Here is a 17,061-nt window from a genome sequence, read left to right as displayed (position 1 = left end):
AGGAAAAACTGGGAGCTGCAAAAAATGTGTGCACATGCACATACATGCGTGCATGTGCAGAACAGGGTTTGACTGAAGAGTGGAGCCAAGGCGAGATATGCACCTACCCTGCATATTTGAATTGATAGGTTGAACTTTTTTTAAGTCCCACTTATTTTATGTTTTTTGGACTGCACATGGCAGAGGACTGGGAGCCGCAAGAGATGGCTGAAAGAGCCGCATGTGGCTCCAGAGCCGTGGGTTGCAGACCTGTGGTCTAGCTTTTACCTAAATACTTCCAGTAAAAGGAAATCCTACATCTCTCCGGCTAACTGACTCCACTAACTATACTAGACTTATGACTATAATTGACCATGGAATTTTAGTCATAGATCATTGTGGTCATTAAGCACCTACATGACTGTCTCACTTAAGGGCCAAATCCAAGCTCTCCTCACTGCAGTTCTTAAGAGACCATGCTGGTTTTTAAGCAACTGCACAGGGTTGCCTCAGTGGGTGGGAGAGGCCCTGGGAGGCCAGCAACCTCTAGCACAGGGACCCTCCCCCCACCAAGCCTCGGTCCGCTTACCTTTCTCTCCACCTACACATCAGCTACATTTTCATGATGGTTCAGAAGTCGGCTTCCCCAAATCAGGGGCCTTCTGAACCATCCTGAGAATGATGGTATTGTTAGGGTTTTCTCCTTCAGAGATGAAAAGGTTAGTGAAGCTGGCTGGCATTCTGAAAAACCTGACGTTCAGAGCCTTTAGCGTTTTCACTTCCAGAGAGAAGGATGCTAGCAAAATAGGTGGATTTCAGAGGAGAAAACATTAAATGCTCCGAGTCTCAGCATTTCAGAGCCTTCTCTAGAGAGGAGATGGACACTAGCAAAAGAAGTGAATTTTAGAGGAGAAAATGCTAAAGGCTCTGAGCTTCACTGTTTCAGAGGACTGAGAGCTTTTAGTATTTCCTCCTCCGGAGAGGAGAAGAACACTAATGAAAGAGGTGGATATCCTCCATTCCTTCAGTTTTCCTTCTGGCTGCCTGGACACCAGAAGAGAACACATAATCGCAGGGCACTTGGCAACCAGTCATAAATGTGCATGTGAGCCAAGCACCTGAAATGCTGCCATGTGTTCAGGACAAAGGCAGCACAACATTTTATAACACCTGGAAATGCTTTATAGGCCATAAAGCACCCATTCTGTGACTGTCATCATTAAACAACCAGTTATAGGTCACGGACTACCTGTAACTGCTCAAATTAAAATGTGATTACTGTATTATTTTAAATATCAACAGTGATCCTTTAGATTCTATTGTATATCCACACAGAATTGGAATTTTACAAGCAGAATTAAATCCTACACATGGATTGACCATATGAAATACCTGGTGTTATATCAGAACTCAACTAAAATTCGTTACTGATGTAAGAATTAACGTTTATCTTAGTTTGACAAGTTTCTCAAAACCTAAATATAGCTGATTAGGTACTTTAGATTAAAAAAAACTGAATTTAATAAATTCAGAGAAATTCTTAATAGGATTTAGTGGCTAAATATATTAATAGGAAAAGAAGTTCAAGATAAATCAGAGTTCCTATAAAAGAGTTGCTAGACATTACACCCAGGGTACCTTGCTGATGAAATATCAGAATCTTTATCTTTCATCTTTAAAAAAAAATCTTGAAAATGAATAACATGCATGGGAATGAAAGTAGCAGTGGGTTAGGACGCTGAGCTTGTCGATCAAAAGGTCAGCAGTTTGGCGGGTCGAATCCCGAGTGCCGCATAACAGAGTTGAGCGCCTGTTACTCGTCCCAGCTTCTGCCAACCTAGCAGTTCGAAAGCATGTAAAAATGCAAGTAGAAAAATAGGGACCACTCCGGTGGGAAGGTAACAGCGTTCCGTGCATCTTTGGTGTCTAGTCATGCCAGCCACATGACCACGGAGATGTCCTTGGACAAGCACTGGCTCTTCAGCTTTGAAACGGAGATGAACACTGACCCCTAGAGTCGGAAACGACTAGCACACATGTGCAGGGGAACCTTTACCTTTTTATATGTGCTTCAGAAAGATTCTGGGAAATTCAAGCCAGAGAGCCAGATCTGAATACCAGAGAAAAGATCAGTAGTTTGTGTGAGGCACAGGAAATCAGGAACCAGGGTTGTTCAAATCAGTGCAAGTTTATTCCATGCCATCACTCTATAAGAATCTGAACTACTAATAGTCAAAGCAAATTGGGGGTAGATAAAAGTCAACAGAATTCAAGAATGGCTGGGCATAGATCTCTTGTGTGCATGAAGTGACTCCAAATTGATGATGCACTTGAGCCCTGTCTCAGGCTCAGTCTGGTCATCTCCTACAGTTTGTAAAACAGTAAACATCTTTATAATAATGCAGTGTCATAGAATCACAGGGGTGAAAGAAACTTAGTAGGTCTTTTAATCCAACCCCCCGCCAAAGGCAAGAGTCTTTACACCATTCTGAAAAAATGGTTGTTCGATCTCTTTTTGAAAACCTCCAGCGATGGAGCACCCACAACTCCAGGAGACAAGCTCTTCCATTCATTAATTTTACTCACTGTCAGGAAATTCCTCCTTATTTCCAGGTCGGAGTTCCCTCTGACAAGCTTCCACCCATTGTTTCTTGTCCTTCCCTCGGGCACTTTGGAGAACAAATTGACTCCCTTTCTCCTCCAAGTATTGGAAGAGAGCTATCATGTCACTCCTAAGCTATCATGTCACTCATTAGGCTAAACAAACCTACAATAGTTCTCTTAGCTGTTCATATTAGGGTTTAGACTCCAAACCCCTTATAATTTTAGTTGCATTTTTCTGTAATTTCTTGGGCCTCGGCATCTCTTTTGTATTGTGGTGACCAGAACTGGACACAATACTCTAAGTGAGGCCTCACCAGTGCAGTATAAAGCGGTATTATCACTTTTCATGATCTTGATGCTATCCCACTGTTGATGCAGTCTAAGACTGCATTGGCTTTTTTGGCAGCTGCCACACACTACTGCTCATAATTAAAGCTGTGGTCCACCTGGACACTTAGATCCCTCTCATAGTTGCTACTGATGACCAAGTACTGCCTGTTCTATAACTACGCATTTGCTTTTTCATGCCTAAGTGCAGGACCTTACTTTTCTCACACTTTCATCTTAGGCCCAATGTTCAAGTCTGTCAAGATCCTTTTGAATCTTGAGTCTATCTTCCAATTCCCCCCCAGCTTGGTGTTATCTGCAAATTTGATGATTGCCCCTTCTGTCCCTGTATCCAGGTCATTTATGTCAGTAGAATCTAACCTGGAGGTGTTACCTATAATATAGTTCTTAGCCGGATTCTTTTCAATTGGATAATGGACATTTGAGTGGGAGTGAAATACTTTGGCAGTAGCAAAGTACTTGATTATATTCTATGTGATATTTTGAGTTGCATTCTCATTAAATGTGGAACAGATGATTATACACAGCTTCATTATTGCCTAGAAAAATATTCTGAGAATGTTTAGTTGGGGGTTCCTTGTCAAAGCAGGGGGAGATTTCAAATGGGACACCATTTTCTCCTGAACCTTGTAGTTTTCTGCATTTTCACAAATGGTATTAATCAAGATGTGGAAGGAATTTTTTACAGATTTACATATGACATAAAACTTATAAAAACATGGCTCCTGATAACTTCATGTAGTCTGCTGGACAATAGAGCAGAAAGAAGTATTTTGCCTTTGCTTTCTTTCAAGATTTTTTGGGGGGAGTGGGTCTGACTTCCCACTTTTTATACATCTGCTAATTTACAATTGTTCTCTTTATTTCATTTCATTTCATTTTCTAATATAATAATTTTAGGGTACCACAAAAATGTTTTAATGAAGCATTCATTATTCTAAATCAATTTCTATCAGCACAATAATTTAGTCATTCCTTTGGTATACAAATGCAATGGGATCCAGTGCATCCAAAATCTTTTTTTTTTGTTGTTGAAAAAACTGCAGTCTAAAAACAAAACTTTTGATTAAGACATTCAGACAGTTTTTCATTATCTAGAAAAAAATAACACCTCTGGTTCTTTGTTCTGTCTTTAAATTTTGCATATCAACTTGACATATTGATTATAAGTATTGAGACTATTTGTGCGCTTTTTTTCTCAAGATTTAATGGCCGTATTTAATAATGTACTGTAGGTGTCTGTAATGCTGAAAATGCCATTAGTCCAAATCAAGATGTTAATAAAAGTTAGCATTACAAATATTGCCAGTAGGTGACAACAAACACATACCCCATAAAAATTACAGAACAATATACTGAATTTTTGAATATGTTTGCTAACTTGAAAGTAACGCCATTGCATGTGTTATTATTTGCCTTCCTTCAGGCATCCTTATTCTGACTGAGATATGACAGCACTGTTGTAATACCTGAGGGCTGTCAAATAAAATAAGGCAATCCTAGAACTAATGTATGTAGTATGTTGCAAGAAAGAGCAGAAACTGCTTGATGGTAAGATTATTTCCATGCATGGTGGAGTTTTTTAAGTGTTAGAGGGTGCTGTAGTTCTGAATTTGTTGGAACTAGTGAGTGACAACCACTTTTGGATCCTGAAGAATCTATGTATCACAGCCGTCCACGCTTAAAGAACGATGACAACGTGGTACGGGTGACGACGAGGTTTTCTTTACTTCAGAAAAGCCTAGCAGATACAAAGTCAGCGTTGGGAGCTAGCCGTCCCAACACGTCTTTTATACATTGGGGGCGATTTGCCCCACCCCTCCCCATGCAAACCAGCATCCGGCTGAGTCCGCTCAAAACCCGCCCCCTTCCCAGCTCTCCGCATGTCACCCCGCACTTTGTGCCTGAACTCCCACACAGACTCCAGGCGAGTGTATGCCCTTAACCCCCCCTTCGTGCTCCCCCACCCCCCCTCCGTGCTCCCCTCCACCGTCCAGCGCATCAGTGTTACAGCCCCCCTAACAGCTCCCCACAACGCCCCGCTGTCCGGACATAGAGTCAAGCTTCTAGGAGTTTCTGTAATTTAAATCACAGGTCTGCTGGAATCTTTTATGATATCTTACAGTGTGAAGTGGTTGGGATTATAGCTAAAGTCGAAAACTGCTAGCTCTTATCTTACATTAATTTTATGTTAATCATAAGAGAGGGCATTCTGGTGATTTTTTTTACAAAAGAACAAATACTTCAGTAACTGTGAATCAGAGTTATGTAAACTTTGAATTAAGCAGCTGTGTTGAAAGTAACATTAATGCAACCATAATAAACTTGTGTAAGTTTCATTGTAACCCAGTAGTAGTGATTCTAATATGCTTCAGGCTGTCATTTGCAATCTGTACTGCACACCTCTGCAGCTTTATGTACAAATAAGGGTGATTGAGAGTAATTGTTTCTTAATGTCTTATATTGCTTGCTAGTTCCATGTCTGATCCATGAAAGAATAGCCTGTAATATCAAAGGCTGATGCTGTAGTAACAATAGTTGTTCTCAGCTGGATCAGTTATGGCCAACACCTTTTAGATTCTGTCACCCAAACTAACTTCCTTCAGGTACCCATGATTCTGACTGACCGGATGTTGGCAGACCAACATTGATCTTGTGGTCCTGAGCAACAGCTCCAAGTAAGGGGAGTGGAAGAGGAGGTCGTCCCTGATGCTGATGCTACTCTGCTGCTATGCAACCTTGTAGTGTGGAACCCCTTGTCATGATGCCACTGATGAATTTCTTTCTCTCTCTTAGGCTAATGGAGGTTGGCAAGATGCTACAACTCCTTCGTCGGTGACTTCCCCCACAGAAGGCCCTGGCAGCGTTCACTCTGATACCTCCAACTGATCTCCCAGCAATCCAGTATCCCCGGCTGCTCCCACCCTGTACCAGGCAGGTGTGGTGGCAGAGAGGGGAGAGTTTTTTTCTCCTGTTGATGCCAGCAAGCCAGATTCAGAGCTGACTGGCTCACCCAACAGGAGTTTCCTTCTCTTCTCTCTTTGGGGATGCTTTTTCAGCCAGTCTGGACACTTCTTTATACTCTCTTCCCTTTCTTTTCTGGGTAGAAGACACCTTTTCTTTCATCATCACCATTGCCCACTTTCTCACAGCAAAATAATCTGAAGGGGGGAAAAAATCTGAAAGCATTTGTACTTTTTATGTTGTTGCTGTTGTTGTTGTTGTTGTTGTTTTTATCCTAGTGTAAATCTTTAACTCCCTCCAGCCTACCAAGCATCTGACTGCCTCCTCCCATTTCTCTGGTGTTCTCACTACCTCTTTTCAGGAGCCACCTAAGCTCTTCCCTTGCTTTTGGGCACCATCCCTCCTTCATATGATCTGTTCCTCTAAGATCCTGAAACTCTGGTGAGTTGCCTTCCAGAACAATCCCTGTTACAGGTTGGATAAATGCAATCCTGGTGCCGCAGGATATGGCTGTAACATGCCCGATGGTTACAAGATAGGAAACTGTTAGCAAAGCTACTCTTTATCATCCCTTCATGTCTCTTATCCTCCCTAGACATGAACCATGCCACTTCTCAATTTCACTGCTCCACACATTCAGTGGAACTGTAATTAGGGCTGTGTGCATCCTCCTTCATGAAGGAAGTGCATAGCTGCTTACTATAATATGACACAAGTACAGTAAGTCTGGGTAGTAAATGATCTTTTCCTAATTTGTTTGGGTTCCACAAATCCCATTTCACTGATGCAGAAAAGACTTTCGCATTTTCATTTGAAATGAAAACCATGCAAGAGCAGAACAATAAAGACCTGTGCAAGGCACTGTGGTCTTCAGTCTTACACCCTCTGATTTCTCAGCTTTATCTAAGAATCATGCACCTGGATGCAAAATCATAAAAGTGTAGGTTTTCAGAAAGGGAGGGGCGGTTATGTTCACAATAAAGCTGCAGAAATTGCAAAATATCCACAGCTTTCATTATACTTGTAATTTAGCAATATCTGTTAGACAGAGAAAGAAATCACTGGGAAATTAATTAAAGCTGCTAGAATACACAACTTGCACTAGTAAACATTTGGACCTGTGTGGCTTTACATATTATAATTTGATTATACATCCTTGCTAAAATTGTGTTGTGCTGATTGTGAAAAAAATAATAATAGATTGACACGTCACTTCTAAAGAAAACTTTTTCCATTAGAAAAAAAATGTAAAATTGATGGGTGGGATGAGATGGGGAGAAGATAAATAAATGTCTATTGGAAAAGAATATTGAAAAATACACATTGGCATGGTAACTTTAAACAGTTGCCTGTGCTCAAACGCATTTCTCCAGAATAAGATGAATTGGATTGCTCCTAGCCTTGAACCTGAGGAGGACCAATCTCTTTTCAGCAAATCATGTTCAGGGGAACATCCCAGTGGATTGACTGTGTCCAGTGGTGGGATTCAAATATGTGAACAACTGGTTCTCTGTGTGGATGCCGCTTCCGGAAGTCCATTCTGGGCCTGGGCAACAAAAAAATTAGCTACCGGTTCTGCCGAAGTGGTGTGAACCGGCTGAATCCCACCACTGACTGTGTCCTCTGCAAGGGGTCTGGATAGAAAGGCATTAAATAACCTAAGCTGAGCTGAGCTTAGTGATAACATATAAAAGCATCAGGCATCTATATTTAATAACAGTGGCCACTGGTACATTCTCTGTCCAGGGCGATGCTGATGTTACAGTGTACTTACACACCACACTGTAACCTTCCTTGGCTCTAATCATTATTATTCCTTTTAATGGAAAAAAAAGGTTTCCTATTTAGGGTCATTGTAAGTTCAGAATGATAAATAATCCAGATTAATTAACACAGACGACAAATAGCTCTGTAACCCTCACCAAACAATATTAGCAATTCTGTCTGGAGGGGACGCCGAGACCCTGATGCTTCTTATGAGAAATCCATGGCTCTCTTGGCCCATCTGCTCTTGATAACCTGCATATACCCAGAATTAAATCCAAGTAAATTGAAGGCACTATAGAAAAGCACTAGATTTAGTGGACCAGCTAACATTTCATAATTCTATTCTGATGGTTGATTTGAGCAAAGGACTAACTTTCCAAAGCACCTTATCCACCCTCTGAGTGAACCTGCCACAATGATTTCATATGGGTTTTGGGACTTCCTTAGCAAATGCAATAGCCAGAAGGAGATCTTCCAGTTACTAAGCACATTAGAAAGGGTCCCAGAAGGGACATGAAGCACCTCTGCATCATGAAGCAACTCAAGGCAAAATGCAGCCACCTCCCATAGACCTAGCATGGCTTTTAAACTAGGATGAAAGAAAAAGGCAAAAGCAAGAAGCAAATGCTAGCTGAGAGGTTAAAGACATAACATCTACACAGTCTTTGTAATGGGATGGAAATGAGGAAGGAGATTGCAGAAGTAGATGGCTTTTGGTGGGTGGCATCTTATGGACAAAGAAATACATGCAAAATACAGTTGATCACATCAAAGGTGTATACTTAACTTTTGTACATGAGGGGGGAAATAGCCATAATAGATAGCATTGCCTAGTGTTTGGATGAAGTATATCTTTGCCCAGTGCTTTTTTTGTAAAACAAAAAGGTGCCGGAACTCACACATGTCATACAACCCGCCTTGCCTACCCTACAAGGTTCCATCCAAAAAAGGTGCCGGAACTCCGTTCTGAGCGTTCTATGAGAAAAAAAGCCCTGTCTTTGCCAAATAATGTTAGATGCACCAGATCGGGGCCACACAAATCCAAACCACAACAAAGAATTGAAGTTTTGGGTGTCTCTGCTGCCATCTAGTGGTCATGTGGATTCATGCAGCCAAGATGAGTTACCTTTGATGAAGGCCAGTGTGCATGGACTTGAATATTTGTTTAATGTAATTAAGTGTAATTAGGTTAGTTGCAATTAATTACATTGTGTGATCTTTATCTAACATGTCTATTGGCAACTTTCATAGAGACCATTATATTGCTGTGATAAATGAAAATAAGACATAGTCTCCTGGAAAACAGATTTTATTCAACTTACATTTATAGATAGACAGTGTTGTGCAGTGTTATTAACTTCATTTCAAACTATTACCTGGACTGTGCAATTTGCACAGTAGACTAAAATTGTCTGGTAGGGAAAAAAGAGATGGAACTGCATTTATCTGCCTGTAACAATATATCTTTCTATTATGGTCCGTCATGGTATGGTACTGGACTTCTTAATGGTACATACACTGGTAGTAATTCTTTGCATATCCAGATTTACTATTTTTATTATAATTATGTAGTACTGATATTTTTGCTTAACTGTGAGCTAACTTCTCATGCATTTGGTTCTTTATTTTCTGCCCAGAAAAACCCAACTTCGATACCAAAAACAAAAAAATTTAAAAAAACTGCAGAAACTTTAAAAAAAGAATCCTAAAAAAGTTTTAAAAAAAAATTAAAACGTTCAATTCTTTCAGCTTTATTAACATTTTCCATTGTTTCTTGCAATTTGTGTCTCGTTCTTTGTAGTATTGATGATAACGAACATTTGATGATGAATGTTCTTGTATATTCAGATAAAGGAAAAACAAACCAAAAAAGCAGTCCGAATTTAATAGTGTTTATAAAAATAAAAAGTTACCCTCATAGCACGCATCAAAGGACAGGCAGTCCCATCCTGTCCTATGGCAAAAAAAGAGCTTCATACCTGTATAGTTTTTAACACCAAGTTACCTACATTTGCCCTTCTTTGGTTTACATTTTTAATGCATTTGTGAATTAGTTGAAGAATGGTAGACAAGTGTAGAGTTGTGCACATTCATTTCCTGTTACACAATGTTTTAAAAGAAGTGACAGTAATTGATTTTGTAAAACTTTTAACAATGGTTGGAATAGTGAGCATAATAGGTACACTTAATACTTTGTTTACTAACTTTGAATGCCAGAAGTGACATTTTCATCATGTTCTGCATACATTTTAAAAAAGGGGGGGGGTATTTTAGGCTCAATCCACTGGTAAATTCTCCAGCATAAGCCTCCCCTGAAACAAATGGAAGCTATGCTAGGGCTTTTGCTGTGCAGCTCCAGTTTTTTTCGACAAGGCTTATGCGGGATACTAGACTCATCTCTTTTGCTTTTATCTCTCTCTCTCTCACACACGCACTCTTTTTTTTTGTCAAACTATGGCCTTGAAAAGATATTTTCCAATTTCCTTCATAAATCTTTTATTGCCTTTAAAGTGATGTGAAAAGCTTCTTTAGCAAACGGAAAAAAAGACAAATTATTTTCCCTTAAATGTGCTTACTTTATATAAAATTAACACTCTTGTTCATTGGTCTGATGCCCTCGGGATGTGCTGAGACTAGAGATCCTAGAATTTGCAGTCAGAATAGCCAACATCTCTTACAGCATACTTGATAGGTGTAAAAACTGCCTCTGGCTGAAAATAAGACCTCGAGTGATGAGCCCTTGAAATGCTCAATTTCCTGAAATTTATCAAACCTCCATTCTCGCCTGGCTTGCTTGATAGTAATTGTGAACTAAACTTTCTGAGGACTCCCACTCATGGCTGTCTGGTTGCTTGGTTTTCTTGAACACTTTTGAGAAGGCTAGAGAAGGTCCACAACACCTTTCTCCCTGGAATATAAGGATGTAGAGCACTGCTTCTACTGCCCATCATGTTGCCATCAGATGATGAGCAGTGTGGGACAAGATGCAGTAGTTGTACCCTTTTAAGCAAAGATTATTGGACCTACTCTGGTAGCGCAATAGAATACAGTATTGCAGGCTAACTCTGCCCACTGCCAGGAGTTCAGTTCTGACTGGCTCAAGGTTGACTTAGCCTTCCATCCTTCTGAGATTGGTAAAAGGAGGATCCAGAGTGTTGGAGGCAATATGTTGACTTTGTAAACCACCCAGAGAGCACTTTATAAGTAGTAGAGTGTAGGGTTATTGTTTGCTACTTGCCAAGATAGCAGATGAAAAGAGAGGTACTCATTGACAGTTTTTTTTAAAAAAAATTATTTTAATTCCATTTATATCCCGCCCTTCTCCGAAGACTCAGGGCGGCTTACAAGCTTAGCAGTAGCCTTCATTCTATGTATATGCCTGCTTATTAGGGCTTTCATACACCCCCCAAGCGGCATTATTACAAAGTCAGCTTAATTGCCCCCAACAATCTGGGTCCTCATTTTACCTACCTCGGAAGGATGGAAGGCTGAGTCAACCTTGAGCCTGGTGGGACTTGAACCTGCACTAATTGCAGGCAGCTGGTGTTACTTAAGGAGGCATTAGCCCACTGCTCCACCAAGGCTGGAGCAGTTGCCTGGTCAGTGCAACAATTATGTTCTTTATGAAGTCAAAGTACTAATTCTTTTTGCCACATCTGATCTACCTTGCCGCCACCAGATAATATGAACCAGCATTCTGCTCTATTGCTGGTAATTTCCCTCCCTTCCCTATATCCTGGGTTTCTGTGCAAAAGTAAGCCCCAGGACCCACTTGGGTTATTAACGAAAGCTGCTGATCTGCCAGCTGCTCCCCAGTCATGCCTGTATTTAGACAAGGAGAACCAAAAGTGGTAGGCAAGCCTGTTGGAAATCACTAGGCAGCATAGGGTGTCCCCTTGTGCCATCAATCATCACTTCCAGGCTGTACCACCTGCCCACTGAGGGAATGCTCATAAAATGCAGCCATATGTTTAAAATACTATCTAGTCAGATCTCTTTATTGGTACTATATTTTTAAGATTAAACAGCAGATGAAATGTACTATTTCATCCTGTCTTCTTAAATACTTATCTAAATGACTTTCTGGGAGATGCTCATCAATCTTAATTCAAGGACAACCTTGGTCCACAATTGAACCTAATTTGCTAGTACAGCTCTTGCTATTTTCTCTCATTTCTCTCAATTATTAGTACTTTTGTCAAATAATCATCAATGAAGAAATTATAGTGGGGAACAAAGCAATAACTAAAATCAGTTATGAAAGAATTTCTATGCCCTTGCTGTTCAAAAAGCACTTTGCCATCACAATTCCAGGTATTTTGGAGCACTAAGACAATTGTGTAAATATTACTAAAGAGTGCCCCATAATCAGGGCCAAGGGCTAGAGTAACTAATTGCATCGTTAGCATCAAGGATATATGCTCCTTTATCTCTCAATTCAGAATAAGAGCAAAATAATTAGCATTATTTGTCCTCACTGCCATAATAGGTTAAATTCTGATTAGCTACCTCGTGATATGACATCATCACATGTAATGTGATTCCTGATTTGCTGAGCCAAAGATGCATTCTTCTATAGTCTCATTTTTCAGGCTATGAAAGTAGAAGAGGAAGAAGGTTCCTGGAAAGTTTCAGAGTTCAGAGGCTTTGCTGAGGAAAACGCATGTTGCTTTTTTCAAACCAACAAAAACTCTTCTGTCTCTACTTCTTCATTCAACAATGTTACGACATGTATTTACTTCCAATGAGACACTGTAGGGTAAAATTACGTTCTGTATACAGTGCTGAAAACAATGTTTGTACTGATTTGGGTGGTTTGTTTTGGATTTTAGGATATATATTTTTCAATCTATGGGGAAAAACAGTTTCTAACTGCCCCCATTTTGCTGAAGTTTTTGAGACTTTCTTCCCATTTTTTTACTTTCAAAGAAAAGGGGGAGAATAACAAATTGTGTCTGTAGTATATCCAGTTCTTTCCTAGTAAGGCTTTTAAGATAACAGCCTTGATATCATTTAATCCTGAAAAAGCATCCTCTCTAACTTCAGATTTAAGGTCACACAGCAAAGGAGTAGCAAACCCAGCCACAACATACACATCCTAAACTACCTAAAAATATGAGAATGTATTTTTTTAAAAATGGAAAATACAAATTTACAGGGATCTCTTTGCTCCCTTCGAAAAGTTATAGGCAAACTTTTAAACTCTGGCTTAAACACAAAATGTTTATTGGCTTGAAAAAATAATCTGATTTGAGCTGGACATACCTGAACTCTGGTGTATGGACAAACACTAACAAGCCTCTTCTAACTATAAGGAAAAAAATCTCTGAAGTGATATAGCCCAGCTGTGCCGATTCAGCAGATTTATTTACAGACCTGGGCTTGTGTCTAAAAGACAAATTGGATGCCATTTGGATCTGCAGTGCCCTGAGTCCAATTATTCCTAGATTTGAAATAATCTCAGTCCACCTTAGTATTTTTTTTTACTATATCTCTTACCAGAGAGAAATCTCATACTGGTAAAAGTATAAAAGCTGTGCAATTCACAGCGTCTAATCCAAATTCTCATTTGTTCAAAATGTTACCTTTTTGACTGATGGCCATTGCCTCTCAGAAAGAATCAGAGAGTCAAAGTGGACAATGCTTTCAAAAGTGATATAGCAGGAATCAGTCAAAACTTGTCCTTGCAACAAGGAAGAATCCAAGGCTCAGTCTAGTAGGAGGGATTTATAGGATTGGACTCATTTAGGGAACAAAATTTGATATATGATTTAATATTTCAAAAACTGAATCTGTAAAACAATGGATGGCAACACTGTTCTTTATTTGCGAGGTATAATGAGGTTTTCACATCACTCTTTGCATTGGCCCCTTATTTCTCCCATGCAATCTTGTTTGCTTAAAGCTTTTAACATATAATTACCATTGTTATTATCAAAATGTATCACAAAATGCATTGTTTGTCCTTAATCAGGATGTGTTTTGTTTCTTGCAAAGACATCCTGCTGTATTTCCAATTGTTTTGTCTTTTATGTTTCCAATAATTTCTCAATATTAAGAAATCTTCTCTTTTGCTTTGATTTAAATCAAGTTTTCTGCTCCCTTAAAGACAAGGCCTGTGTCTTTTGAATCTCCACTGAAACTTTTCTGTTCTATAATAATACTAACAAGATGTAGGTTTTACAGTCTCCTGATTTGTATTGCTACTGCATATTCCAAATAAATTGTTTCTTTTGTTGCAAAAACTGGTGTACATCTTGTACAGAAAAAAACTTGTCTTCATCCTAAATTCTTTTTTTTAATATAGATTTCTTTTGTTTTATCAACAAGAGTAAAATACAAAACAAAAAACAGAAAAACATACATCCAACGCTGACAACAAAAAAGAAAAAATGTGCATAAAAAGGGGGGGGGGAAATGATCCAAATGTCAAATAAATCTAACATTAAACATAAAGAATCCACCCTGGCTAGTTGCTAAAAATAAAAATGAAAATGAAACAAAAAATCTGATGGATTCTCCTCCCCTTACATAAAGAGACTATAAATTTTCCATCCTTATTTAATAAAAATTATTGTTTTAAATAAATATTCCAGATGGGAAAGTCTCTATCTAATAATCAGATCAGCCCAACATCTAGTCATAATATATATGTGGGGGGGGAGTCAACAGGTTAACCCAAGCGTTACATTAATTTTTAAATCTCTCTGTCAACCATCTGTTATTATATTTTAACATGTAGAGAGTCCACAAATGGCTTCCACCCTCTTATAAAGTTGTCCAGTTCATTGTCTCTAATCAAGGCCATTAATTTTGCCATTTCTGCTAATTCAGACAATTTTAAAATCCACTCTTCAATAGTCAACATCTCTTTTTCTTTCCAATGCTTAGCAAGTACAATCCTCGTAGCAGTCAGCATATAAAGAAATAACATCCCACACTGTTTTTCAACTGGTCATATTTATAATATCTAAAAGAAAAGCTTTGGGTTTCATTAATATTTGTGTCTTAAAACATTTTCTGCGTTATCGTTATCCTATTTATCCAATATGATTTAACATGTTTACATGACCACCACATACGATAAAAAATACCTGGATTTTGGACACATTTCCAATACTTGTAGAAATTTCTCTACACATTTTTGCTAGTCTCTCTGGGGTCAAATACCACTAATACACCATTTTGTAAAAGTTTTCTTTCAAACTATAATTCAAAGTAAATTTTAAACTATTAGTCCATACATTCTCCCACTTATCTAGTGTTATGCTATACCCCATTTTTTTGCCCATTTAACCATGGAATCTTTAACATATTCATCTTCCAGATTCTTGTAAGTAACATTTTATATATTTTAGCAATCAGGTGGTCATCTGCAGAACATAGATTCAGATTTAGCTCCTGTGAAAACAATTTTTTAAAAAATCTTTCAAAAATTCTGTAATAATTAAACCAATCACAAACAAATTCTTCATTTACTAGTTGTTCTCTTGGTTTTATCTTAACTCCCTCTTCTTTAAATATTAATAAATCCTGATAGGTTATCCATTACATTCCAATATCATCTCCTTTCTATGTAGTGCTTCATAGAGTAATATCCAAAGTGGCACTCTTCTTTTATATTTCCATCATACATGCCCAATTGATTACCTAATGATACAATTCTTAAAACCAGGGTTAACTTTTATTTTGTCATGCCACAAATAAGCATGCCACCCAAATCTCAAATCAGAAGGTCTCAAGGCAGTGGTGGGATTCAAATATGTGAACAACCGGTTCTCTGTGTGGATGCCGCTTCCGGATGTCCATTCTGGGCCTGGGCAACAAAAAATTAGCTACAGGTTCTGCCAAAGTGGTGCAAACCGGCTGAATCCCACCACTGTCTCAAGGTCTAACCTTCAGTTTTTCAAAGCTATCCAATCTTTTAGGCATCCCAAATAACAAGCATCATAATGTAATTTTAGTTCCGGCAAACCAATATCTCCTCTGTCTTTAAGGTAAAGGTAAAGGTTCCCCCGCACATGCGTGCTAGTCGTTTCCGACTCTAGGGGCTGGTGCTCATCTCCGTTTCCAAGCCGAAGAGCCAGCGTTTGTCCGAGGACGTCTCCGTGGTCATGTGGCCGGCATGACTAGACGCCAACCTAGCAGTTCGAAAGCACATAAAAATGCAAGTAGAAAAATAGGGACCACTACGGTGGGAAGGTAACAGCGTTCCTCTGTCTTTAGAATCCTGTAAAAGCTTATATTTAATTCTGGGTTTTTTATTTTATCAAATAAATTTAGGTCTTCATTCTAAATTCTTAATCAGTTTGATAATTGGAGAGCGGATACAAGACAGAGATGCCCTATAATCTTCCATGATACCCAAGTGAATGGTACATAGCCTCTATCTTTGGTACTGTTACCAGACAGATGAAAGTTGTTTCTTGTTACAAGCAGCTAGTTTAGTATGAATTGTAATTAATAATTACAATTATTAATTGTAATTAATAAGATAAATATTTAAGTTATACTAAAATTCATTGTTAGCATAACGCTCCTGTTATCCACAAATAGCTTTGCAGTGTAGAGTCCTTTAAGCATTTTAAAGCATGTCATGGCGATTTTCAGTGTATCCAGAAATCATTTAACAATAAACATAATTCAAAAGTGGTAAGATGCTTTGAACCTTCAGGACATGGTAAACTAAGCTTATCTAAACCTACTTTTATCTCAATGCATACTTTTTTTTTGTCTCATGAGACAGTATTAGTATTTTTCCCCTAAAAAGTAAATTCTGAAGAAGCCCCATTTAAATATCAAATAAAGGCTGCATTTGACTTAAGACTATTCTTTTTCATGTCAACAAAAGTGCGTATAGTCAAGGCTATGGTCTTCCCAGTTGCAATGTATGGCAGTGAAAGTTGGACCATAAGAAAGGCTGAGCGCCAAAGAATTGAGGCCTTTGAACTATGGTGCTGGAGAAGACTCCTGCGAGTCCCTTGGACTGCAAGGCGATCAAACCGGTCAGTCCTAGAGGAGATCAATCCTGACTGCTCTTTAGAAGGCCAGATCCTGAAGCTAAAACTCAAATACTTTGGCCACCTAATGAGAAGGAAGGACTCACTGGAGAAGAGCCTAATGCTGGGAAAGATCGAGGGCAATAGAAGAAGGGGACGACAGAGAATGAGGTGGCTGGATGGAGTCACTGAAGCAGTAGGCGTGAGCTTAGATGGACTCCAGAAGATGGTAGAGGACAGGAAGGCCTGGAGGAACATTGTCCATAGGGTCGCGATGGGTCGGACACGACTTCGCAGCTAACAACAACAACAACAACATTCTTTTTCAGACCCTTTATCATCACTGAGCAGCTGACATAATAAACAGGAAGGAATTCAGTACAGGTAGTCCTCGATTTAA

At 39.0% G+C, this 17,061-nt stretch overlaps 1 protein-coding gene across 1 annotated transcript in view; it reads left to right on the top strand.

The window, feature by feature from the left end:
• Positions 1–8,599, top strand: part of LOC310637215 (pre-B-cell leukemia transcription factor 1) — a 47,480-nt gene extending 38,881 nt beyond the window's left edge. The window contains exon 7 of the mRNA XM_083357560.1: positions 5,728–8,599. Coding sequence (XP_083213686.1) covers positions 5,728–5,820 — 93 coding nt within the window. The 3' untranslated portion in view covers positions 5,821–8,599. The remainder of the gene's footprint in view (positions 1–5,727) is intronic.
• Positions 8,600–17,061: the final 8,462 nt, after the last annotated feature.

Source organism: Vipera ursinii, assembly GCF_947247035.1.
Source record: "Vipera ursinii genome assembly, chromosome: 3".
NCBI lineage: Eukaryota > Metazoa > Chordata > Lepidosauria > Squamata > Viperidae > Vipera > Vipera ursinii.
Note: the sequence above shows the minus strand (reverse complement) of the source record. Positions and strands in the feature narration are given on the sequence as shown.